This window comes from Epithele typhae, assembly GCF_022376455.1.
Source record: "Epithele typhae strain CBS 203.58 chromosome Unknown BXZ73scaffold_2, whole genome shotgun sequence".
Lineage (NCBI taxonomy): Eukaryota > Fungi > Basidiomycota > Agaricomycetes > Polyporales > Epitheliaceae > Epithele > Epithele typhae.
The window spans coordinates 1,672,943-1,697,894 of NW_025954193.1; the positions used below are offsets into that span (position 1 = coordinate 1,672,943).

General features: G+C 62.9%; 7 protein-coding genes across 7 annotated transcripts; 4 read left to right on the top strand and 3 right to left on the bottom strand.

Annotated features, from left to right (window-relative positions):
• Window positions 1-8: 8 nt before the first annotated feature.
• BXZ73DRAFT_96464 (onanonoxo-7-onima-8-eninoihtemlysoneda) lies at window positions 9-2,711 on the bottom strand (the record flags this gene model as incomplete). The annotated part of the gene is made up of 5 exons (XM_048027081.1): window positions 9-226; window positions 281-2,101; window positions 2,198-2,306; window positions 2,361-2,484; window positions 2,542-2,711. 5 exons carry the CDS (start codon window positions 2,709-2,711, stop codon window positions 9-11), a joined length of 2,442 nt encoding a protein of 813 aa, XP_047883464.1.
• Window positions 2,712-4,306: 1,595 nt separating this feature from the next.
• On the top strand, window positions 4,307-4,845 carry BXZ73DRAFT_96465 (uncharacterized protein; the record flags this gene model as incomplete). Its single annotated transcript, XM_048027082.1, has 4 exons — window positions 4,307-4,331; window positions 4,451-4,562; window positions 4,641-4,704; window positions 4,834-4,845. 4 exons carry the CDS (start codon window positions 4,307-4,309, stop codon window positions 4,843-4,845), a joined length of 213 nt encoding a protein of 70 aa, XP_047883465.1.
• A 1,333-nt stretch (window positions 4,846-6,178) lies between these two features.
• Window positions 6,179-7,435, top strand: BXZ73DRAFT_38409 (uncharacterized protein; the record flags this gene model as incomplete). The annotated part of the gene is made up of 5 exons (XM_048018181.1): window positions 6,179-6,256; window positions 6,311-6,428; window positions 6,480-6,663; window positions 6,715-6,866; window positions 6,918-7,435. The coding sequence occupies 5 exons, from the start codon at window positions 6,179-6,181 to the stop codon at window positions 7,433-7,435; spliced, it is 1,050 nt and encodes a 349-aa protein (XP_047883466.1).
• A 396-nt stretch (window positions 7,436-7,831) lies between these two features.
• On the top strand, window positions 7,832-10,949 carry BXZ73DRAFT_96467 (uncharacterized protein; the record flags this gene model as incomplete). Its single annotated transcript, XM_048027083.1, has 6 exons — window positions 7,832-7,984; window positions 8,039-8,363; window positions 8,415-8,546; window positions 8,600-9,225; window positions 9,274-9,754; window positions 9,808-10,949. 6 exons carry the CDS (start codon window positions 7,832-7,834, stop codon window positions 10,947-10,949), a joined length of 2,859 nt encoding a protein of 952 aa, XP_047883467.1.
• Window positions 10,950-11,732: 783 nt separating this feature from the next.
• On the top strand, window positions 11,733-15,909 carry BXZ73DRAFT_96468 (Frag1/DRAM/Sfk1 family-domain-containing protein; the record flags this gene model as incomplete). The annotated part of the gene is made up of 20 exons (XM_048027084.1): window positions 11,733-11,926; window positions 11,985-12,043; window positions 12,117-12,366; window positions 12,420-12,437; window positions 12,496-12,563; window positions 12,619-12,716; window positions 12,772-12,803; window positions 12,862-13,019; window positions 13,075-13,404; window positions 13,458-13,520; window positions 13,572-14,259; window positions 14,333-14,635; window positions 14,684-14,729; window positions 14,788-14,813; window positions 14,884-14,914; window positions 14,974-15,160; window positions 15,237-15,426; window positions 15,503-15,689; window positions 15,747-15,815; window positions 15,868-15,909. 20 exons carry the CDS (start codon window positions 11,733-11,735, stop codon window positions 15,907-15,909), a joined length of 3,039 nt encoding a protein of 1,012 aa, XP_047883468.1.
• A 471-nt stretch (window positions 15,910-16,380) lies between these two features.
• BXZ73DRAFT_38929 (adaptin N terminal region-domain-containing protein) lies at window positions 16,381-19,318 on the bottom strand (the record flags this gene model as incomplete). Its single annotated transcript, XM_048018279.1, has 9 exons — window positions 16,381-16,874; window positions 16,952-17,267; window positions 17,335-17,648; window positions 17,704-17,836; window positions 17,892-18,026; window positions 18,092-18,244; window positions 18,319-18,649; window positions 18,714-19,045; window positions 19,103-19,318. The coding sequence occupies 9 exons, from the start codon at window positions 19,316-19,318 to the stop codon at window positions 16,381-16,383; spliced, it is 2,424 nt and encodes an 807-aa protein (XP_047883469.1).
• A 427-nt stretch (window positions 19,319-19,745) lies between these two features.
• BXZ73DRAFT_38314 (uncharacterized protein) lies at window positions 19,746-24,173 on the bottom strand (the record flags this gene model as incomplete). Its single annotated transcript, XM_048018163.1, has 6 exons — window positions 19,746-21,029; window positions 21,087-21,253; window positions 21,308-21,473; window positions 21,618-22,782; window positions 22,833-23,689; window positions 23,976-24,173. 6 exons carry the CDS (start codon window positions 24,171-24,173, stop codon window positions 19,746-19,748), a joined length of 3,837 nt encoding a protein of 1,278 aa, XP_047883470.1.
• Window positions 24,174-24,952: the final 779 nt, after the last annotated feature.

The following is a 24,952-nucleotide window of genomic DNA, read 5'->3' on the forward strand; positions in this document are numbered from 1 at the left end:
TTTTGGTATCATTGCTTGCTAAGTGCGGCCCAAATTCTTTCCTCGACTGTTCGCGTGACTTCAGAGGGCGTGTTGAGGCTCAGCATGAAGTAGCCCACGTTGCCCAGTGTGCGGTAGTGGATCCCGAACGGAGAACCTCCCGGGGCAGCTGACAGGTTGTCTCCGCCGTCTTGCGCGGCGAGCCTGAGTGACTCGAAGAGCGCCCTCGCAGAATGGGATTGGTATCCTGCTCGTGGAGTCAGCGTCTGGCGCACAACAGGGCGAGGACTGGCTGCCTCACCTGCGGCGTCGTCCCGGATCTTGATGCTGAGCACCGTCCCGAGCGCCATGACCTCCGCAACGCGCTCCATCTTCGACACGACGTGCACGAACTCGGGGTCCCAGAAGCTCCAGACCGCCGCCTCCTTCGCCCGCGCCGACTCCGGCTCCGGGACCCGCCACCGCGCCCGCGCGTCCGCCCAAGCAGGGCTCGCCGCCATCTTCTCGACGAGCTGCAGGCTCGCGCGCGCGACGGCGCACCCGACCGGGTACGCGCTGTAGCTGTGCCCGTGGAGGAGCGCGTCGGCCTTGCTGTCGCTGAGGAAGGCGTCGTAGATCGACTCCGAGGCGAGCGTCGCGGCGAGCGGGACGAGTCCCCCGGTGAGGATCTTGGCGTACACGGAGATGTCGGGGGCGACGCCGAGCAGCGGCGCGGTGCTCGGAAGGCCGAGGCGGTAGAGGCCTACGAAGACCTCGTCGAAGATGACGGGCAGGCCCGACCACGCCCCCGGGGCCGGCGCGGGCGACGAGGCGCGGACGACGTCGACGAGCACGCGCTGGAAGAGCGGGTCGACGAACACCATCCCGCCCGCGCCCATCACAAGCGGCTCGAGCACGAGCGCGGCGATCGTCGGGCCCCCCGCAGCGCGCAGGTCCGCCAGCGCGCGCGTGATGTACGCGCGGTAGAGCGCGGCGAGTGGCGAGTCAAGCCGCGCGCCGACATCGTACGTCCACGCGAGCGACACGGTCTCGACGTCCGCGGCGCCGCCCGCGTTCGCGGCGGCGAGGGCGGGCGGGAGCGAGACGACGGTCCGCCCGCCGCGGACGGAGACCGTCGGCGGCGCGAACCAGAAGCCCTTTGCGTCGTGCCACTCGCACGTGTACACGCCCGCGTCCGCGCAGGCGTCCATCGCGCCGATCGTGTCCCCGTGGTAGCTGCCCGCGAGCCCGAGCACGCCCAGGTCCTTCCGGCGCGCGCCGCTGGTGCCGGGGTGCCGCGCGGCGTACGCGCGCAGCGCCATCTTGAGCGCGACCTCCATCCCAGTGGAGCCGTCGTCGGAGAAGAAGGCGCGGGCGGCCCAGCCTGCGCCCGGGCCGCGGTGGACAAGGTCCTCGGCGAGCTGCAACGCGGGGAGATGCGTCGCTTCGGGGAACATGACGTGGCCGTAGCGGCCCGCGGCGTGCGCGGCGGCGAGGGCGAGGGTTGGGTGTGCGTGACCGACGGCTTGAGTCCACCAGGAGGCGGAGCCGTCGAACTGGGGCTCTAAGAGAGACGAGGTGGGGGTATTGGGAGCCGCAGGGGTGCCGCGGCGATGATCGTTGTAGATGCTGAAAAAGTCTCCCCATGCGCTGTCGATCACGTTGACCTCGGATTCGCTCTTGACGTGCGCGTGCTGAACGAAGGGCCACCAGATCGTGTCCAAGGTGCGACGGGGCATGGATTTCAGCTCAGCGATGCGTTTCGCGTGGCAGTCGTCCAGGTGCTTCAGCACGTCGTAAATGGCGCTGTCTCCAGACCGTGGGACAAGATTTTGGAAGTAGCGTTCCGTGATGTCCGTGTCTCTTGCTGCGTCTGCGTGTCGCTCGGGTGGGGCGTCGACGGACATCACGGGAATGCCACGCTCTGCGAAGTAGGGAGTCAGGTACTCCCAGTTGCGGTAGTACTCGTCCCGAAAGAGCAGGATGGCATCGACCGTGTATCCGCGCATGAGCATGGACTCGAACGACGCGATGGTGGAGGAGATTCCACCGAGCCGGGAGTCGCCTATCAGCACCGTCGGGAAGAAGAGCGGCCGGTAGCTATCCAACTGAGTGGTGCCGGATAGTGTGGGGCTGTGAACGCCTGTTCGACTGTGTCAGTTTGTACTCTGCATCCAAATGTCTGAGAGGTGGCGGGCGGCATGGATCAAACAGCAACGGTCAGTGGTAAATGGCTCACCTCCTGCCGTCTCAACGTACATATGGCTGAATCTGGAGACACCACTTGCACAACTGCGGACATTAGATGCGACGGCGTTGACGAAGGCGTCGTCTGTTGGGACGACTCTCTACAGAGGACAGCATCAGGAAATGCTGTAGGCAAAGGTGTGCTACAGTCTCACCTGTTCAGACGCATTTTCATTAGCGCGCAATGCGGCGAGATGCGGGCTGACGGGATCGTCAAAACGAAAGAGGCAGGTGCTTCGGACGAGACTTTGGTGTGGGCCAGCCAAAGCGACCACGCGTCTGTAGGACAACTTCAGGTCAGTATAAAAGTGGCAGAGCCGACAAGCGGAAACATACGCGTCGTCGGCATCGGAGATGGGTCCTGTGCTGACCGGTTTGAGGTAGTAGACGTCGTGACCCTTGGCCGCGGAAGCTCGGACGAGAGCGGCGGTGAGCACGGTCTTGCCGACATCGGTGTTGGCCCCGAAGACCTGGTGGATCCTAAGGTTTTTGAAAAGGAGCGACATGTATGCGCGTGTGCAGGGGTTTGGCAAGAGCACGGGCCAAGGAGCGCACTCCGGGATCGCTGTTATGACCGTCTCGGAGGAGTTAGAACGGCGCACGCCTGAGGCTACGCGCTTGACTCCGTACGTGCAGGGAGCTGGGTCAGATACACAGAGGTCACCTGAAAGCGCTCTATAGGATAGGCCGAGCAAAAGCCGCGCTTGCACTTTGTGGGAGAGGAGGAGGAGGAGGAGAAGGAGAAGGAGAAGGAGGAGGATGAAGCAGCACTTTGGGGCTCGGACGGGCCGGCAACTTCCGGCACTTCACCTGGGCGCCTATCTAAACAAGTACGCCCTACTAAGTACTAGATACGTCGGTCAATAGGTATCATACGCAGCAGCTGTTCTAGGTCGTCATACCAGTGCCAGGTTTCAGGTGTCAGACCTCAGACCTCAGGGCCGCAGGTTGGGACGATGGATGGAGAGAGAATATCTCTCACGTGCTTGCACTTGTGTGCGGAGTGGCCGGCTGTAGTAAGGATCTGGGAGTGGTGGACTTCGGGTGAGTCTTGAGCCCGCTGCAGTTACACCAACGCCTATAGGGGGGATGCACCACGAGGGGTAGCGACGGTGGTGGTAGTAAGACTAGAGTGGCGTACGCCAGAGACTCCGAACGCCTATGGCGGTGACCCTAACCCGGGACTGAGTCCTTGAGACTGCCAGAAGCGCCCTCGTCCATACCAAGTCTCCAGCACTCTTCATACTGCTTGCCCTCATTATGTCGTTCACACCCTCTGCATCGTCCCCAGACCGTCCAAGTATGGGATTCATGCTTGAACTTGGAATACCCTTACTGTGGGACATCATCCGCGATGCAGGCAAATTAGTTTGGATGCGGGCCACAGGCGCCGCAGCCAACATTCCTGCGACAGCTTTCTTGCAACATTAGCCGTCAGTTCAGACTATGACTAAATTATCGAGGGCAGCAATGTTGCTAGTTTCCCCTACAATCAACACTCCTTGCGTGTGCTAATCTTGGTTTCAGCTCTACCGTGTGGATATGAAGTTTGATTACGACCTCCCCGCGCCCCCCCCCCCCCCCCCAGACGCGCCAGCCTGAGGAGTCACCTGTCCAGTGTCCGGGCACGGCAGAACCCCAAGACATCCGGTTGGTCCGTGGCCCTATCCCCCCCGCTCCCCCTATCAATGTGGTATCGTCTACACGGGAAAGAAGCCGTTCAAACCTTTCCCCGACGGACAAGTTGACGATTCCGTTTTCCCTGGTGTGGATCTCAACACCACCTTGAGGATGTCCGAGGTTTTGGATACCTACAAAGCCTGGGTGACAGAAAGCTCACCGCCTCAGTATCTGTCGACTCTTAGCCACCCCGGCCACTGCGGAAACAACAAGGGCGAGCCACTCTGGCCCACGAACGTCAATGCGGCGCCTCGCGGACTCTTCAGTGGCAACGCGTGGCACTGATGCACGTCATACGAAGTTGGAGCTTATGAAAATATTGCGGCCCTTCCAGGATGTACGATACTGCTCGTCAGTTTATGAAGCCGTGAATGTCAACTCCCTGTCGGACCGAATGAACTCGACAAATTTCTCGCACGCCATGTCTGAAATCATGCTCGGGATGGGTGAGTCGCGAGCTATGCATGCGCATTCTCTGTAGAAATCCGGGGCAGCTACCAGCCGAGGGCCATGCGTGATACATTGGGACACGCATGGAAAATATGAACGGAATGTGGGTCGATAGCGGTAGATGAAGGCCGCAATGGTCCCGAGTTCAAGATGCTCACGCTCGAGCTCGGCGGAAACGATGCCGCTATCGTGCTCGACGACGACGTCGACCCCGCCGCGATCGCAAAGTGCGTCCCCCCGGTCCGTTCGTGATTGAGTGTCGCTGCTGACCTCAAACCTGGTCACTCGGACTGGATCGGCCGCAGGACGATCGTACAGGGTGTGCTGCACAACGCCGAGCAGACGTGCTTCGACATGAAGCGCATCTACGTGCGCGATGCCGTGCGGCGCGAGCTCATCGCCCTCGCACGGAACGCGCGTCGGCGACCCGGTGGACCCCGCGGTCGCGGTCGGCCCTGCGCAGAACGAAGCACAGCATGCGCGGCTGACGTGGGTCAGGACTCGATCTAACTTCGGTCCGCGGGGTGGGGTCTCCTCCATGGAACGTTGTGCGGCTTGTTTCACAGGAAACTGCTCTCGGACTGCAAGGCAACTGGGTGCAAGTTTACTGGAAATTTTGCTCACGCTCGGTAGTCCTCTACAAGCACGCACGCGGTTCCGCGAGAACAGTGATATGGGCCTGGGACGGTCGGTGGGTGGTTTTAATGTGAATGGCTTTGCTGCTCTTAACGAGGGGGGGCTACGAGCAACTAGGAGTGTTGAGGACCGTTCGTTAGCCGTTTGGAATACTTACGGCATCAATCCAAGTAGTCGAGTACTAGGCTACGCATACTGATCATGTGATCGCTTTTATGGATTTAGGGCCGGCTGAGTTTCGATTCTAACTCATCCGAGTCGGCGATGCACCTTCTGTGTCTTGTCTCCTTGTCCGCGCATCTAAAGTGGGCTTAAGACCGCCGAGCCGGTGCATCTGGGTCGCTTGGAAAGCATGCGTCGTAAGAATGTTGGGTTGTAATTGCGTTGACCAATAGGCATCACACGCAGCAGCACTTCTAGGTCGTCGCAGCACCGCCCGGGTGCGCTGCTCCGTAACCCCGCGGGCCCTGCTCGTTCTTGTGCTGAGGCCCAAAAGACAGCGTATTCCACAGGCTGCTACAGGCACTGAGCACTGAGCACTGAGTCTGAATCGACATCTACACTCTTGTCGGGTTTCACCCCCGTGGATGGAGACGGAGGCGCTGGAGAGAGCAGGCCGCGGCCGCTTATGGAAGACGCGCATGCACTCGCCTGCGCACGTCGCACGAGGGCTGTTCACGACCTACATCGCCGCCATCCTCTCATCTGCCGCACCTCGCCCTCTTCGGTCATCATCCCCGCCACACCCGCCCCCTACATAACCGTCCTCCTCCGCGCCCCCTTCTGCCCTCTCGCGACGGACTGCGTATCCCGTACATCCACCCTCACGACCACCCTGGGCCATCCCCCCGCCCATCGCTCACCATGACCTTCCTCGACTCCATCCAGAGCGCGGCGATGAGGGTCCTGCCAGAGAAGAAATCATCCCTCCCCATGCACTCCTCCTCCACTGGCATCGCTAGCGGCGGCCATGTCCCCTTCGAGGACGACGTGAGTGCTTTTCTCAGCTCCCGTCGTCTATCGCATCCCATCTCCGCCCCTTCCCCGTCCTCGTGCCCTCTCCTCCCTCATTTCCCCCGCTCCCGGCCGAGCCCTGTGCCGGAGCGACGTCCGCAGCACATGCCCATGCCACCCGCCACGCCTTCTTGATCTCCCTTGAGACCTGGCCTTACGTAAGGTTCATGTTCTCCACCTCCCTTCCCCGTCCATGGACACCTCGATCCAAACCGCTGGCTATCTCGTCTTCCTCCTCTTCCTTCCCCCGCTCTGGACTCTTTGGATATGGGTCCATTTTTCCGTCCACCCCCTTCACCCCAGGCGCTGAACTACTTCTCTACAGATGATCGTCTCGAAACCTGCCATCATCTTCCATGTCTCTCAGGTGTTCTTCAACTTCCTCGCAATGGCCACCATGGCCGGTGCAGCTGCTTTCCAGGCCAAATGGAAAGTCGGTCCTTGTGAGTTGAACCCTCGGCTGTCCTCTGCCGGTGATTTGACGCGTTCTTTAGCCGGCCTCAGCGGTTTCGCCATATTCATCGCAGTCTTCGGCATCTTCTACTCGCTTTTCATTCTTCTCGTTCCCGTCATATACGAGAAGTTTGACAAGGGTGCTCGGCTTGCTCGTGCTCTCAAGGAAACTCGTGTCAGCTTCATCCTTGCTGGTGCTGGTACGGCCATCAGTCTTCTGATCGCGTGAGTTGCACGACTGCTTTTTGTTGCCCTCCGTTTGCTCATGCACCCCAGTTTCATCGTCACTATCTCTGCCTGGACCGAGGCGGGCTGCAAAGATGCCACCAAGGATCCCCACGCTAGCCTGGGGGCATCATTCCGCAGCGGGCTCGACGGTTTCTGCAGCACGAAGAAGGCTGCGGCGATCTTCTTCTGGTTTGTCTTTAGTGAGTGCTTTCTTCGCTATATTCTCGCATGCATCTCATTTTTGCCTCAAGTCTTCTGGGCCGCGTCGTTGACGCTTGTCATCCTTGACTGGCGTAACGGCAAAACTTCACGCGCGCGCGACCCACCTTTCGCCCACCCGGTGGAGGTTTCTGAGGGCTCTATCTATGAGCGCGCTGATGACCGCGACGATGACGACGAAGAGAGCCACAACAAGCCATACTCCGACACTACACAAACCGCATATTCTCCATTCAGCGACGCTAACCGCCTCTCTGGCGCACAATCCGACTCATACCAGCAGCCCTCCGCTCCTGGCTACAGCAGCTCGTCTCCCGCTCCCCGACCGAGCATCGACGCCTACGGCGCGTTCTCCGACCCCGCCCCTTCAGGATTTGCTGGCGGTTTCGCGCCTCCGGACTCGAACCCTCGTGTCAGCCGTACAATGCAGTACGCCGACCCGTACGCCGCCGTCCGCGCGTCCATTTCTGTCGGCCAGTCGAACGGCGGAAACGTGACGCCGCCGGGCCCTCCCGCTCCTGGCTACTCATCCTACGGCGAGTACAGGTGAAGCGGTGTACTGCAATAACCTCACGAGCTCCTGATCTGCTGTATGTAGTCTATACCTTCCCCTCTTGTGCTGTGAAGGACGCGGACAGTCTACGTGGAGGACATTTGTGGATAGACGCATACGTACGCCCCCCGCACGGCGATAAGTTATGACCGCAACGAGATTGCTCTTGGCATATAATTCGAATCCCCATGTATTACTGTAGCTCCCATCTACACGACCATTACAGCCTGCCTTCTCAGTGTGTCCACTGGGCTCGCGTCGGCCGGCCCGGTGCAGTGGCCGCTCGCGCCGTGGGAAGCAGCCACAGAGGCGTTGTTGTCTCCTGTTTGCGATCAACGCCTTGTTCCGTTTCCCCCACCTCCTCGCCCGCCCCGCCCGCCAAACGAACCAAGCATGGCCCCGCGGCGCCGCGCTGCCCCACCCATCCCTGCGCCCCCCGCGCCGTCGTCCGGACTGTTCGCGTCCGCGTTCAACTTCGTGTCGCGCGAGATCAGCTCGTTCGTCACCGCCGCGACCGGAGGGGAGGTCGAGGACCACACCGCGAAGGTGCGTGGAATCGCGATCGCGCGCGGGCGCGCAAGTTGACGCTCGGTCTTGCAGATCACGGAGAAGAGGGAGAGGAGAGAGAAGAGGAGAGAGGGGCGGCCGGAGGCGAGCTCCAGTCGCGTCACGCTGGACGGGAGGAGGGAGCGCGAGGAGAAGAGGACGAAGCGCGCGAGGAAGCGCAGCGAGGTCGGGACGCGCGACGATAGGGCGCGGGCGCGGAGGCGGCTGCGCGAGGAGGGGGAGGTGGATGAGGAGCGCGGGGGTCGGGCGGGCGTGGGGAAGCGGCTGCCGGCGCCGCAGTGGGATGAGGAGGAAGAGGAGGAGGAGGTGCGGCAGCGTGAGCGGCTGCTGGTACGCGATGACGCTGATGATGAGGACGGTGAGTGGTTGGTGGGGTTCGATGGTTGGGAGGTGGCTGACATGGGTTCAGACGAGCTGTCTCCGCTGCCTGTGAGGCCGCTCCCGAGGTCGTTGAAGAAGCGACGCGCCGCGCGCGAGCAGGAGGTGGCCGCCGAGCCTGAACCTCAACCACCGCCGACGAAGTTGAGAAGCGACAGCGCAGGTGCGTGTGCTGCACGTTATTCTGGTCTTCTCTGGTGCTTACGAGCCGTGAAGATGCGTCGACATCAATGCCTTCCCCTTCTACCCCCATGGCTCCGCCGTCAGTCCCCTCAACCACCCATGCGAAACCTTCATTCGTTACGATGCCGGGGTCGCTGTTCCCCCGATCTACCTCCCTCATGCCGGAGACCCCTGCCACCATTCGCCGCGCTGTGCCTCGGGTTCGCACACCCACGCCCCCTCCTGAAGTCCACGAGCTGGAACCTATAGTTGAAGATGAAGAGGATGATGACGCACAACCTGTCCCCTCTCCCCATCGTGGCCGATCTCAGGCCCGCAAGCCGACGGACGAACAAGCGAACCCAAGCCCTTCACTCTCTGTCGAACATTCACGCCACCGAGAGGCATCCAGGAACAGCAGAAGTCGTTCGAGGCGCTCAGTTGAGGAACCGTCCGAGTCCCCGCAGCCGACTGCTCGCCTCATGTCTGCGAAGTCTAAGGGCAAGGAAAGAGCCTGGGATACCTCGGGCGAGATCAGGGTGCGTGGCAAGGAGCGAGAGTTGCGGGAAGCTCAGGAGGATCACGAACGCAATGCGCTCGACCGGGACGATGAAGAGCGCGAGAAGGACAAGCGGCGCATCAGACTGCTCGAGGAAGAGGTCGCGCGGCTTCGTGCAGAGGTACGTTCCGTCACTCTCGACTCCTGCCATGGGCTCAACCACCTTCAGCTCGCCGTCCGGTCCAACAGCGGTATGATGCCGCCGCCCCCACCGCCGCCGCCTCCGCCGATGTTCTGCATAAATGCCCCAGTCGCCGCCTCTCCGGCCTCTGCAGCGAGCTTCTTCGCGACTGCTCGCGCGAGCCTCAAACAAACAGCGCCCCCGGTCGAAGCACCGATCAATGGTCTCTCGCGGACACGCAAAGCCGGGCACCCGACGGTCAATGTGCCGTCTGACAAGATGGCCGCTTTCCTGCGGGAGATGAAGACGGTCCGGCTGCGAAAAGTGGGAGACCCGGCGGGCACGATGGGCCCTCCTGTGTTCCCCGCCTCTGCGGCGGGGGACATCGCGGGCGAGCGACCGCGAGCTGCGGGCGTGAGCGAGGCGCGGCGGGCGGCGATCATGGGCGACACCTCGTTCGACACGGGCGTCGCTGCGAGGGTGTTCATCGGGGAGAAGCGGAAGCGGGACGCGGCGGAAGAGCCTGTTGGTGAGTTTGTGAGCCGTCGCTCGACATGTCTTTTACTGACGACGGCTCTGCAGCTGGACCCTCCAAACGACGAGAAACTGCGTTCGTACTGTCGGACTTGACCGGAGGTTCGGCGTCAGCCGCTAGTTCTCAATCGTCGTCGTCCGCCTCCGGCTCGCAGTCATCTCAGGCGTCAACCTCCGCGTTCTCGGCGTCTCAGTCGAGTGCGCGGTCCAACGTGTTCGACAAACAGCCGTCGCGGCCGCGGAGCGCGAACAAGCTCCGGATCTGGCGGTCAACGGAGACGGAGCTCACGACGCCGTCGCTGTGCTCGGACAACGACAACGAGCACAGCGAAGACAAGGTGCCGTCGACGCCCTCGGACAGCGGGCACGGGCTCGCTCTCGACGACGCCCCTCCCCCAACGGCCGCTTCGAAGGACAAGGGCAAGGGGAGAGCACCCGAGCCCGCGATCATCGACGTCGACGCTCTGGGACTGGAGACCCCAGCACGACGGGGGCGCAAGGCCGGCACGGACAAAGGCGGGGACGCGTTCGCGCGAAGGGTGCCCGAGAGCCCGCTGCCGTCCAAGTCGCCTCTGAAGCCGGCGCCACCCGCGAGGCCGAGGCCGAGGGCGGGGTCTGGCGGGGCTGCGTCTAGGCTCCCGAGGCGGGTGCCGAACCCGGCTTATGTCCCCCCGGCCCCGGCGGAGCCCGCTCGAGAGGAGAGGGCAGGAGAGGAGGAGGAGGAGAGCGAGGAGGAGGTGCTGATGCCTCAGGTGCGGAGAGTGCGGTCGAGCCTCGAGCTCGAGGGGCAGCACGCTCCGCGGCGGTCGCGCGACAAGAGCGCGGGCACTCCTTCGCGCAGCAGGTCGCGGTCACAGTCGCAGTCGCAGTCTCAGGCGCAGGCTCGATTGGAATCGCAGGCACGAGGACCCCCGGCAGACTTATTGGATGGGTCGCCGGCGGCGGCGTCGTGGCTGTCGAACCACGCGCGGCGTCGGCTGAGGCTGGACGAGGAGCTACGGCGGGCGGGCGACAGCCTGTGGCAGCCGTCGTCAGACGAGGAGGAGGTGGACGTGGAGAGCGGGCACGAGGACGTGGAGAGCGGGCAGCTGGTGGGGATGGGGACCCGGAGCGGCAAGGACGGGTTCTGGGCACGAGGAGGGGGGCGGGGCCGCCGGTGTTCATGGGCGAGGGGTACGTGCAGGGCGTGAATGGCCGGGCACGGACTGCGAGCGGGGGCTCGAGGAGGCCTTGAGGTGAGATCTATTCGGGTTGATCCGTCGGTGTGCTTTCGATCTGTTTTGCTGTCTGTCGCTGTCTGTTTGTAACTCTTGAGTATATACATCGCTATCCGACTCGAGTCGCGGGTGTGCAAGCCGCCGAGCGCAGCAGCGACGGGAGCACCGCCGCAACACTGCCGCGGCGGACGAGGTTGAGACGGTCTCTGCTAAAAACACGCCATCACGATCAAGTCGGCCCCAGACCGCCTCCCCACAAACAACGGGGAGGTATATATAGACAGCGAGTGTGGACCACGTGCGCGCGGTGCGGACAGACCGTCGGAAGAGTCCTGCGCATCCTCTGCGCTCGTCGTAGGCCGCAATCATTCTGTGAACAATAAAACCGGTGACACGCTGCCAGGCGTATGTTCAACCGGACAGAAAGACAGTGTGACCGTGTGCGACGAAAGCAATACAACTGCAAGTTGGGTGATGCCAAGCCGAGCCGGCAGCACACGCGAGCAACCACTCCTCGTGAACAGCCACTTGCGCGTGCACCGTCGCGGTCTCGTGAAGCCGTTCTTACTTGCTGGGCCCCCTCCGTCCTTGGTCAGTCGCTCGTCCATGTATATATACGCCAGAGAGGCGGGCGAATCGCCCCACCTTTTGTGCGCCTAGGACCGCTGGCTGGCCCCTCCATACTCCCCCCTCTTTCTCCGCCCTCCCCCGTCGCCCACCGCGCCCTGCTCTCCAGCCAGGGCTTCAGGAGCCGCCATGTCCCCGCTCGCCTCGAGCCACAAGCCCCCGTTCGTGCTGCACGCGTCCGCCGTCGCCCGTGCGCACACCTTCCTCTCTTGCGCCGCCTTTCTCTCCGCCCTCCCCCTCGCCTGCGCCCTCCACTACGAGCGCATCGTGAAGAACGACGTCGCCGGATACCCGGACGAGTGGTTTCCCTCCGTTTCCGCCACGTGAGTGATCGTCCTCGCTTAGTCGACCGCCCGGGGAGTTCCGACGCGTCGCTTGCAGGATCGGGGACTGGTACCCGGAGCGCAACATCTTCCAGCTCCTCATCGCAATCAATGCCGGTCAGTCCTCTCCAACTCCTCACGCATGTGTAGGCCGCTGCTGAGCGCGCCCCTGTCGTCTGCCTCCATCTAGGTCCGAGATTCGCACTCAGCGCCTTGCAGTGGTACCTCCACCGCACCCCGATTTCAAGTATCCCTGGCTTCGTCTTCGTAATCGGCCTTCTCCGTACGCTGTCGTGCGGAGGATGGGTGTTCGTCACCTCTTCCGATCACCACGATGTCCACGACGTCCTCATGATCTCCTATATCGTCCTCAACTTGCCCTACATGTACTACACCCTCGCATGCACGCCCGCTGCCCACACAGCAGCACGGAAAAGAAGGTATCGTCGCATTTCGCTCCCGATTGCACACCAGTCTGACGAGGTTGCAACAGACGTTTAGCATTTGTAGCGTACGTCATGTCTCCGGAAGGTGGAGCGCTGTGATCGTGGCTGAGCACTTCATTCCAGGTTCTTTGCGACCATCGTTCCAATGGTGTATTTCTTCATCCAGCACAAAGTACATCGCATACCAGGAGGTGAGCGTCCGCGGTCAGTTTGCTCGAGTGCTGCTCATCTCATCCGCCTTTGCAGCATATACCCGCTACGCGTTCTTCGAGTGGGGTCTCATCTTCTTCGATGTCCTCTATGATTCCGCAGCGGAGCTCGACTTCGCCGCGACCGACATGAAGGTGAGCATATAATCGGCGACTGTGCGATCAATGATTGCTCACTTGATTCGTGTAGATAGTGGTCAGCGCCCCAGACACAGATCAAATGTACCAACAACTTCGTCGTCTTGCGTGATTTTATCGTGTTGACATGAACGTACAACAGTGTCAAATCGACTGCCACAAGCGAGGGTGCGGAGAAGCACGCGTCCAGCGAACCGTCAAAATGGAGTGTCATTACACGCTCAGTATACAGTGATGATTTTATGTTCGAACACGTCATCTTCTGGCCAGCAGTTGCTTTCGTTAGCGATGTGTATCTCTGTACGTCCCCGTCGGCTTCAAGGCGCTGTTCAATTGCTCATGGACGGCCGCGCAGCTTATGTCTTCTGGTCCATCTATACCTCTCTCGCACCGACGCTCTTTTACTTCTCTATATGGGAGTTGGGCATATCGGGCCAAGAGCTTACGCTGCTTTCCACACTCGCTCCTGCGTTCCTCAGCATCCGGTCTTTCAGAGAATGGGCACTAAGCGACCAGGGTCGTGTGCGGCTGCGCTTGGCGTCTTTCCTTGGTGTGCTTGCGTACGTCGCGAGCCAGCCTCTCTCTCGGCTTCTGCTAGTCACTGTCGCGAACGGAGCGGCTGCTCTCAGCGCATCTGTCGAGTGGTTTGGCGCGACCCCCGCCAATGTGGCATATCAGGCAATGCGTACGTTGAACCTGACCGTCGCCTTGAAGTCCGCTGACAAAGGCTGGGAACAGTGGCTGGTGTCGGCTTCTTGCTCGCCTCTGTGTCAAAGCATGCAAACTACGGCAACAACCCGAGTACGTGATCATCTTTTGTACACGCGCATGTATATATTGACAGCGCCCTAGTCTGGCCTCTGGTGGACTCGCAATCAGGAGGGATGCACAAGACCGCAATTGCGTTCACCGTGCTCGCATGGATCAGCTGGCTCAAACGCGTCCCCGTTCACGAGGGGCAGAGGCAGGCTGAAGAGCGATTCGACAAGCATGACGAGACCCGCTGGAAGAACACAAAACCCCCCTCCCCTGGTCCTCCCCGCCACTGGCTCCGCGCATCCCTCCCCCTCGGGGCGCTCATCTTCTCTCTCCATTCCCTCCTCTCGGACGCGAGCACGCTCATCGCGTGGTCGTGGACCGGGTACCCCGTCACCGGCCCGGTCCCGAATCAGCACGGCGCGATCACGCACATCGCGCAGGCCCTCGGCCTGGCCTGGGGCGCCGCGCTCACGGGGGGCATCGAGGGCTGGTGGGCGCTCGCGCACCCGGTCTACTACGCGCTGGGCGCGGGCGGCGCGTACGCGATGTACGCGCACCGGGACTGGGCGGGGTACGAGGGCGGGCTCGTGCTCGCGTTCTTCCTCATGAGCATCGTCCCGCTCGTGTGGGCGCGGACGCGCGAGGCGGCGGCGCGCGCGGGGCTCGCGAAGGTCGCCGCGGTCGCGTGGCTCGTGAACGCCCTGTTCGACGTCGCGAGCACCTTCACGGTCGCGTACGCGTTCGTGCCCGGGGGGCAGTACTTCCGCGAGCGCACGGACATGTGAGTGCGCGTGGGGGAGCTGCTTTGTCGAGTCGCTGACTTCGCGCTTTTCGTGATTGTTTTTGACATTCAGGGTGCTCATCGCGCAGTTCGCCTGTCTGGCGCTCGCCTTCGACTGGCCCGGGACGAACAACGCTCCCGACTACGCCCTCTACCGGTCCTTGAAGCTCCCCAAGGAGCACCGCAGCCCATTCAGGCTCGCTCTCGCGGTGCTCGTGGCCGTCTCGCTTTACGTGTCGGTTTCGAGCGCACCGGGCGTTGTTCCGACGCCATCCCACCCGGGCGCACGCATCGTGCGTGCCGGGATCTGGACGGTGCATTTCGGACTGGACAACGAGGGCAGGGACAGCCAGAGAGCGATGCGCGATCTCATCAGGTGCGCACTCCGAGCGTGGACGTGAAGCGTGTGCTGACGGGGTTCCAGGGATATGGAGCTAGACGTCGTAGGGCTGCTCGAGACGGACCTCCATGTGAGTTTTCCCTTGGTACGACCGCGAGGAGGCGGCATTGACGGCGGACTGTGCGCAGCGCGTCGTGTTCGGCAACCGTGACCTGTGAGTGGACCGTTCGACTGAATCCCCTTGCTATGCATGGTGTCGCTGACGGGGTTTCGTATGATTGCAGCACCCGCTTCATCGCGGAAGACCTCGGTTACGTGAGTCATGTTGCGGATGCGCAGCGTACAACCCGACGCTCACATCTCCCCCCTCCCAGTATGTGGACATCGGCCCCGGACCGAACCAGCACACCTGGGGCGCCGTCCTCCTCTCCAAGTTCCCGATCATCAACTCGACGCACCACCTCCTCCCGTCCCCCCGCGGCGAGCTCGCGCCCGCGATCGAGGCATACCTCGACATGTACGGCACGCCCGTCAAGGTCGTCGTCGCCCACAACGGCCAAGGTGCGCCCCCGTTCCCGTCCCTGTCCCCGTCCCCGTCTCTCCGTCGCCGCGCGTGCTGACGCGCGCGCGCACGCAGAGGAGGACCCGGTCGACCGCGAGCTGCAGACGACGGAGATCGCGCGGATCCTCGCGGACGCGCACCCCGCCCCCGCCGTCTTCCTCGGCTACCTCGTCACGAACCCGCACGCGAGCCGGCCGGACCCGTACCCGATCATGGTCGAGGACGGGCGGGTGCACGACGTCGACGACGAGGACCTCGATCGCTGGTGAGCCCTCCCTCCCCCCTCCCCCCCTCCTCTCGGTGCCGAAGCGCGGGTAGCTCACGGACGGGCGCGCGCGCAGGTGCCAGTACATATTCTACCGCGGGCTGTACCGCACCGCGTACGCGCGCATCTCGCGCGGCAAGGTCACGGACACGGAGATGCAGGTCGCGCAGTTCGTGGTGCCGAGGCACGGGGCGGGCGTCGTGGACGACGGCCGCGAGGCGCGGTACCTCCGCTCGTGGAAGGAGAACCTGCCCGAGGACCATGTGAGTGTCGACCCTGGGGTTTTTGCGGACGACTGGTGCTTACTGGCGCACGCGTAGCGGTTCCCGATGGCGTACTACCCCCAGCGCGGCGGGGTCAACGGCCACGCGTACCACGTCTTCGATACGGTGAGCCGGCCGTTCTTCTAGCAGTATCCCATGCTGACGTCCGATTTTCCAGCCGTTGTATTACAATGTACCCGAAGGAGCTCGCGAATGGTGATTTAGGCTCGCTGGACAATGTGAGGTAGCCACCTTTATGACACATGTAATCGCATTAGGAATGTCTCACCATGGGCGGGCTGGGACATAACATGAGCACTGGGCACCGAAACGGCTCGCTCGACGTACTTGGCACAATGTATAATTTATATGACACCCATCTTAAGTTATCTGGATTGCTGCAGGCGTGGGCGCGTGCTTCGCCTCTTTGATGAGCTTGGGAGGGAGGATCCGGTAGCAGTGATGTTCCCAGTTGGCCCACGTTGGCCGTTGTTTGGTGAGCAGGCAAAAATCCGCACTTTCCATGACATTTTGCTATTCTGAAAGGTGCATGGAAAAGCTCGAGCACGCCACTAAATTTCATATTGCTCAGTTTGAGCACAAACAGCATTGACGGAGGTGAACAGCACGGTCAAGTCAACGGGCGCTTGGATTGCATAAAGGTGGTCCCATGTGTTGAAGGCTACCTGGACTACCCTGTGGTTGTAGGAACGAGCGCTGTGTTCTCTCCATCCTCGCTATCGTCCTCTTCCTCACTTGACTCCGCTTCCTCCCCGCTGTCGTCGTCTCCATCCCCATCCCCGTCCTCTTCAGCATCCTCTTCGTCGTCATCGTCGTCGTCGTCATCGTCATCCTCTTCCTCGCTCTCCTCTCCCGCATCCTCATAGAACTTGTCCAAATCGAGGTACGCCGCCTTGCCCTCCTGCTTCGTGACCGACCCCGCAGGCGACACGCCGCCCGGGGTGAGTACCACCGGCGACGCCCGGCCCGACGCCGACGACATCGAGCGCACCGCGGCGGCCGCAGACTGGGGCGCGGCGAACGGCGCGGGCGGCAGCCGGTCCGCCTCGGACTCGCGCAGCGCAGGGTCGACGCCCTCCTCGAGCCAGTCGGGCAGGTAGTTGTCGCCGCCCGCCCAGCGGCCGGTGATCGCGGCGAGCGAGCCGAAGCGGCCGCGGTCGTCCTCTGTGCGCGGACGGTTAAAGAGTTGAGCGGGATTCGGACGCACGGGGGGTGTGGAGGAAGGGAGAAAGAGTGCGCACCGTCTACGGGGGCCTCTTCAGCGGGACTCGTCTTGCCGGCGAAGAGCACCATCTTGACCTGCTCGCGGCGGAGGACAACGCCGGCGACGTCTTCGTGCCGGCTCCAATCGTCGCCCGTCTCTGTTGCGTACAGGTCGCCCGCGACCCCTGCGAGGAGCGCGCTGAGCGCGCGCCCGCGGTCGCGCACATCGTAGTCGGTGTCGTAGCGCGCGAGCGAGAAGACGTAGCGGGCGAGGAGGAGGACGGGACGCGCGGCGGGGCTGAGCACGAGAAGCTTTGCGGCGAGTGTCACACTCTGCAGCTTCACGAGCGGGGTCTGCGGGCAAGATGAGAGCGAAATCCATCAGTCTGTTTGCGGGGGAATCAAGAGAACAGAAGCAGACCTCGGTCGCGAACGACTTGGCGGCTTTGCGGAGGACGTCGGGCGCCCATGGCACGAGGCCTTCGGGGCCGGCATGTGCGATGCCGTTCGCGGCGTTTTCGGGGCTGGCGGCGTACTGCCCGACGAGCCACAAGACGCATGCGCGCGCTTTGGGGTGGCGGATCTCGTCTAACCTGCGCGCGAGACGGGCGATGATCTCAAGGGGAGAGAAGCTCTGGGAGGGGAAAGCGCCGTAGGCGATTGCGTCTTGTTGCTGCTGCAGACGGATCTGGACCAGAGACTTGAGGACTAAGACTGCGTTCGTAACGATGACGTCTGCCGAATGGCCGGTCGGCGAACAGCAGAGTTGGACATAGAGCACTATACTCACCATGTTTGCTTTGTATGAAGGACATAAGCGCGGTGAGACATTGTTGTGTCGACTCCGGCACAGCGCGGGCGACGTAGCCGATGGCTTGAATCGAGTCCGCTACAAGCTCGTCATCCGGATCGTCCGCATAGCACTGAGGACATGCCAGCGTTAGCACGGCACCACTCAACCTGAGGGTTGACACTGACGATGAACTCCCGCAGGAGCGCAGGATACGTCTCCGCGTTCGCGACGGCGCGTAGCAGCCGGATCTTGTCCTTCTTCACTTGCTGCGGGTCGTCCGCCCTGACCAGAAATCGGGTGTACGACTTGGACAAGACCTCCTGAGACACGCACCTGGACCGGTCAGGGCCTGCGCGCGGACGGGGCACGAGCGCGAGCGACTGACCGATATCGACAGGGACGTGATCGCGAGGTTGGCGAGCACGACGCGCTCGACCTCGGTCGAGACGTGCAGCAGGCGCAGGAGGGGCGGGACAGTCTTCGGGAGTTCCGCCGCGGGCGCGAGGTAGTAGACGACCCGCGCGACGGCGAGCACCACCTGCAGCGCACCAGTATGGTCATCGGATCGGGGCACGAGATGTATTGCACGGAAGGGGAGGAGGAAGAACATACAGCGGGGTTGTTCGACTGGAAAAGCGACTCGGTGGATGAGACGAGAAGCCGCAGGTCCGGGTCGAGCTCTGCACTGGGGCCATCGGTGGCCGGGCGTGGAAGCATGACGCGCGCGTAGCGAACGAGGAGATTGATGAGGTCGACCTGGCCCCATTCATCCATGTCTACGAGCGTGCGGCAGAGGCGGCGGTAGTGTCGGTGGAGGAGGTCGAGGCGGGTAGGACACACGGCATCGAAGGCGATGGCGACGCTTCCGAGGGAAAGCGGGGACTGGTCTTTGAGGAGGGTGGAGATGACCTGAATGAGTTCGCCCTGGCGGGAGGAATCCAGTCTGCGCGGGGTGGGCAAGAGGTGGGGTGAATGGGGCAAGCGTGCGAGGAGAGGCATACACTCACTGGTAGAGTTTCGGGATGGCGAGCGCGGCGGCCTTGCGCACGTACGGGCTGATGTCTGCGGCGCACTTCTTGATGGCGAGCATGACGATGCTCGCTATCATGGGCACCTTGATCCCCGAGAGCACGCGAAGAGCCATGGCGCGGATGAGCGGATTTGCGTCCGAGAGGTCCTTTTGGAAGGTGTTGATCGAGAGCAGGGCGAGGTCGGGCTCCTGCTCGGCGTAGCGGAGGAGGTAGATGTACACCAGCTTGCGGATCTCGAGGTTGTGCGACGCGACGTTCTTGACGACTTGGGCGAAGAACTCGGACACGTTCCGGCCCTTCGAGATCAGCTGCACGAGGGCAGTTGGAGTGGGGGAGTCGCAGAGAGATAAGCAGAAAGAACGCACGCCGATGAGCCGCTTCATGGCGTCCAGCTTCTCGCGATCGCTGTTCGAGTCGAGCTGCTTGGCGATGTTCTTTACCTTGTCCTCGGTGTTGTCGAGGTAGGCGGCGCCGGAGCCACGGATGCTGAGGTCTCTGGTGTGCTCAGAGAGGGTCTCCTGCAGACGCATGCCGAGCCTGGACGCATTCTCGGTGATCGCGTTGAGGTTGAGGGCCGCCATGGTGCAGCGAGCGCGACGGGGACATGAGAGTGGAGGGCAAGTGGAGGAGGCGCAGACACCGTGCGGCGGCAGGCGGCCCGCGCTGGCTTCTGCGTACCTGTCTTGCCCAAGCTGCACCGCACTCGGCCAAACCACATCCCCAGGCGTCGCCAAAGGCATCCGGCAGTTTGAGCGGCAGCAGGGAAATATCGATAGCATGCGACGATGATAGAAATACAGAAGAGCCGACTAATATAACCAAGAAACAACAACAGAGAGATGCGACGAGCGAGGGGGCATCCACTCCACTATGTACACGCGAAGGCAGCAAGGCGGGCAGGCAGCGGCAGGGACGGGGCATACTACAAGCACAAGGCAAATACGTTACGAGATAAGAGCACGAGAACGGTCCACAAGCGCAATACTCACCGGCCTTCCTCCCCACGGGCTATGATGACGGGTAGATCGCCCACGGCTGGTCCACCGGCGCCATCGGCTGATCCCACTTCCAGTCCTGCGACGAGTTGTAGAAACCCGCCTCGCCGCCGTCGATCGCCCGCCAGAGGTCTGATGGTATCGAGTCCGACTCCTCCGTCTTGGGCTCCGCGATCTTCGCCGTGTCCGCCGCCGACACCGACGCTGGCGGGTGCGCCTCCGTTTCCGACGCGGACCCCGGGCTCGGTCCCACTGACGACGAGCCTAGTACGAGGTCTGGTGTCGCCGCCTTCGACCCGGCGTCCACCTCGGGCAGCTCGTACGACACAAAGTCGAAAAAGTCGGCGGGGTCCACCGTCGCGCCCCCCATCTTTGGTGACGCGCCCCCGAGCAAGCTGAGCGCGAGCCCGCTGTCGTCTGGGTTCGTCGTGTACGGCTGGAGGATGTCTTCGAGCGTGCGCGCGATCGTCAGCAGGTTGCCCTGCCCGTCGTCGCCGTCGCCCGAGACCTGGCTCAGCCAGCTCGTCATCTGATCGAAGAACTTGGACGCGTCGTCGTCGGTCTTGATGCTCTCCGCCTCCATCTCCCGCTTCACTAGCACGTCGCTCGGCTGGTCGTCGAAGTTCGACTTAGTCTTCTTCGCCGCCGGCGCGACCGCCTGCCCCGATGCCAGCCCCGTCTCGTCCTCGCGCGGACGCTTCATGCCTGACGAGGGTTCTGGTGTGGGTGCGCTCTGCACGGGAGTCGCGGGAGCCGCCGCGGGCGTTGATGGCGGCTTGACTTCTGACGGACCGGCGGATGGACTGGGGGCGATCGCTTTCGACGACTTGCGGGGGACGGGCTTCGGCTTCGACGGCTTCGCTGCTGCCTTGACCTTGGGGGTCTGGGGAGCGGCAGCGGGAGAGTTGACGGTATGGGTGGGGGTGGAGGCGGACTCCGACTTGGGGGTCGGCTTCTGGGGAATCTTTTGAACAGGGGTACCAGCCACGAACGGTGGCGACGTCGCGGACGGGGTGCGAGCAGCGGGTGCGGGGGGAGATGAAGCGATGGGGGTGGGTGCGGAGGGAGATTGCTGACTGAGAGGAGGAGCCTGCCCGTTCTGACGAGGCGGTTGGGGCTGGGGAGCCATCCCGGGCTGCTGGCCGGGGAAAGTTGGACGGCCATTGAGCCAGCCCTTGAACATAAAGTTCGCCTGCTGCACTTGGACAATCATTTGCTTTACCCATTCTAGAGGCATCAAGTACTTCGGAGGCCCTTGGCCGGAAAGCAGATCACGCTGCTGATGTACGGCGTTGATCTATACGATTGACCATTCAAAAAGGTTCGTTCACGAAACGGTTACGATGGGACGCACCATGATCACGAGCTTCTTGATCACGTCCTCCTTCATGCAGACCGCAAAATGCGGGAGGTTCTGGTCTAGCCCAACCACGAGATGATAGAGCTGGTCGAAACTGTGGCCGTACTGTAACCGCTGCGAGTCGGGAATCTGAAGCGGATGCGCGGCGTTCGAATAGAGGGCTGCAAGAGACACCACATGAGCATTCCCGCCGCGCTACCGGCCGTTCAACTCACTCTTGTTCTCGTCCCGGATTCGCTTCACCATCTCCATCGCGGCCTGCGACTGCTGGGGCGTGGGGCGGTTGAAGCCCGCGATCATCGGGCCTCGTTGTCCGTTCATCGCCATCTGCTGAACCTGCTGGCCATTGGGCATCATCGACCCCGACGCCTGCATGCCCTGCTGAGGTGACTGCTGCCGACCTGCCTGCTGCTGCTGCTGTTGCTGCTGCTGCGCCTGATGCTGCTGCTGCTGCTGCTGTTGCTGCTGCTGAAGCGCTTGCTCCTGTTGTTGCTGTTGCTGTTGCTGCTGCTGCTGGTGGAGCACCTGCTGCTGCGCCTGGGCCTGCTGTTGCGCCTGCTGCATATTCTGGAGGTGCTGCATCTGCGCGGCCATGTTCATCGACGCCTGCTGAGCGTTCGCCATCGGCGTGTTCGCGCTGGACTGGCCGGGCATGCCACTGAACATCGGGTTCGAGACGTTGCGCTGGCCCTGGGCGTTTTGGATGTTCTTGGCGAAGCTCTGCTGCTGCTCAAGCATCGGCTTCAGCTGCTCCCGGTAGCGGTCCACGATTGCGATCACGTTCGGCGGCAAGCCGCGCGCCTGCATCTCCTGCACGGAGAGGTTCGAGTACGAGACGATCTCGCCCATCACCTTCGGGTCCTTGGCGGCGATCTCCGCGAGCGCGGGAGGCGCGCGCGGGGCCCCGCCGCTCTCGGCCGCAGCCTTCGCCATTTGCGTGCGCCGGTGTTGGACGAGCTGGCGGAGGTATTGGTTGTCGAACTCCTTGAGGAACTCGGTGTAGATGTGCTCGAGGTGGGACGCGAGCGCGGGCCCCGCGCGGCCCGGCTCGGTGTCCGTCCCGGGGAAATGTACCCAGCCCATCCGCGCGCCGATGACGGGCCACAGGTCCTTCTGTTTGACCTGCTCGAACGGGTAAGGGATGTAGCCCGGCGCGCGGCCAGGGAGGTTACTCACGGTCTGGAACGTGCCCTGAGTGATGACCTCGCAATGCAGCTGGTAGAGGTCGATGTCCCGGCCTTCGAAGTGGAGGATGGAGTGGTCCTTCGCGCCATGCTTGGGCAACCACTGATCATAGAACGCCTTCTGGAAGGTTTCGCGCGCAAGGGGCTGGAACGGGGCGCCGACCATCTGCTGCCTGTTCATGCCGTTGACACCCATACCGTTCGGCATTCCGGGCTGAGACGGCTGGCCGGCGCCAAGAGGAGCACCGCCGGGGTTGAGTCCAGTTGTGGTCCCTGGGCGCTGAAGGTGCTGACCCGCCTGAGGAGTCATCTGAGGGGGAAGCTGCGGCGTGCTGATACCGGGCGCTTGTCCACCGGGCATGCGCATGTTCTGCGGCATCGGTCGAGGAGTGTTGTTCATCGAGGGGGAGGCGCCGGTCTGCGACATCCAATTCGGCTGGCCCGGGTTTTGCGGCCCTGCAGCCATGCGCTGAGGAGGAACTGGGGAGGTCACCATGGGCGGTTTCCTATACCCCAGCTTAGCGAGCGTCGGAGAGTAGATGCACGAACGACTCACATAGCTGCGTTCGGGAAGCCACCCGCGCCTGCATTGCCATTCGCCCCGTTCGGAAAGCCTGCCACACCACGGTTCTGCAGGTTCTGCATGATGATCAACGCGCGACTCAGGGCCTGTCTCCGCATCTCGACCTCCTTCTGAACCTTCGTGATCTCCATGGCGAGCTGGTCAGTCATCGGGACCCCCGGCTGGTTCTGAAGGTTCTTGAGACGAGCCTCGCTGTCGTTGAGACCGGACCGCAGCGCGGTAGCCCGCTGATTCATCTCGTGGATGCTTGGTTGCCTGGCCTGTCCTTGACCGGCGCCGTTCTGTTGTGACTGCAACGAGGAGTCTTGCAGGCCCTGCTGGGACTGGTTCAGGAGCTGTTGCTGACGCATTTGCGCAAGCTGCATGCTGCTAGCGAGGTTGGGGTTCATCGACGCGGCGTTCATGTTGGGACCCCCGGGGAAAAGACCGGGTATCTGTGTCGCGTTCATCTGGTGGTGCGATTGTTGAGGGCCTTGCGACTGAAGCTGGCTCTGTTGCTGGAGCGCGCGCTGGACCATGGCCATGGAGGCGTTGTTCCCCATAGCTCGCTGGTTCTCTTGGTTGTGGGCCATGAGCATATCGAGCTGACGGTTCATCGATCCGCCTTGGGCTGAAAACATGCCGTTGGGCTGGCCTGCGCGCATAGCTTGCATCTGGAGCTGGTTGATGTTCTGCGGCGTCGGGGCGTTTCCGACCTGGGCGTGAACGTTCTGGAGACCCTGAGAGGGGTCATGCTGAAACGGGGAGGCGTTGTTGCCGGCGAGATGCTGCATGCCACTGAAGTTCATCTGTCGAGCGGCTGGTTGCTGCTGACGGAGCATCTGGAGCATCTACATGAGCGAGAGGAAGAGAAGGTCAGTACGGGCGGGAAGAAGGGCAGACAGGATGCAGGTGGGATGATGACATAATCAGACGGGCGTGAGTAAATGCTGGTGCAGGGAGATTAAGGCGGTGGAGGGAGAGATGGAGGCCTCGGACGGCGACCTCCTCGTCCGCGTGGAAGGCGAGAGACACGCGTGCAGGCCAGGACGTATGGAGAGTTCGTGGGGGTCTCGTGGGAGATGTGGGGGAGCGATGCGACACGCGCGAGCGATGACGGGCGAGGGAGAGGCGTACCTGCTGGTTCATCTGACCTCCGTTTCCATTGACCTGGGGGGAGTGGAAGGCACCGAGCTGGTTCTGCTGTTGCTGTAGCTGCTGCTGGCGCTGCTGCTGCTGCTGTAGCCACAGCATGTTGTTCATCCCCGGCTGGCCTTGTGACTGGCCCTGGGGCATGCCGGACTGGCCGGAAACGACGAAGTTGTTGGGCAACATCTAGGGGAGGGAGGAGGGAAGAGCGATGGATGGTGGATGGGAGCGGGGACAGGGGCGGGATGTGGGCGGCGGCGGATAGAGAGTAGGCCGGAGACGGGTGGTGGGGCCGGGCGGCCGCCCTCAGCGGGAGGGAGTTCGGAGGAGTCGGGCGCAGAGTCGCGCAGGGGGCTCTTCTGGCGAGGGCGGGAGGGGAGATAAGGGCGGCGGACGAGGAGGATGGTGGTGGGAGGGAAGAGCGGACGGGGGCAACGTGAGGTCGGCGAAGCCCTGAATAACGGTATACACGCTCAAACACAAATCTGTGGCGGAGCTTGGGCAGACGCCCGTCCCCTCTCTCTCGACGCCTCTTCCCCGCGCACGCCCGCGCACGCCCTCGCCTCGCCGCCAGCCACCGCGCGCACCCCGCGGACATATGCTCTGAGCCCGCTGTCCTCGCCTCCCGCCCGCTCGCAGTGGGGGCGCGGGGCGCGGGGCGGGGCAGGCGCGGTGCTGTGACCGCCTGTGACGCGGGGTGACGCGAGTTTGTGACGCAGCTCAGACGACGGAGACGCCCGGACGGAGGGGCAAGCGCCGGTGCCGAGGAGCCGAGCTTCAACTTGTCCGTGCGCTGCCTGGGCAAGCACAGCGGGGGACGGACGCAGCGGCCTGCAACGGGGTGCAACCGCCCGGCCACTGGGCAGCGCTCCGTGCAAGTGTTGTCCGGGTGTGACGTCGCCGGGGACGCCCATCGCGACTCGGAGTCCCGACGCGGGCGGCGAGGACGGGCCCGTGGACGGCGC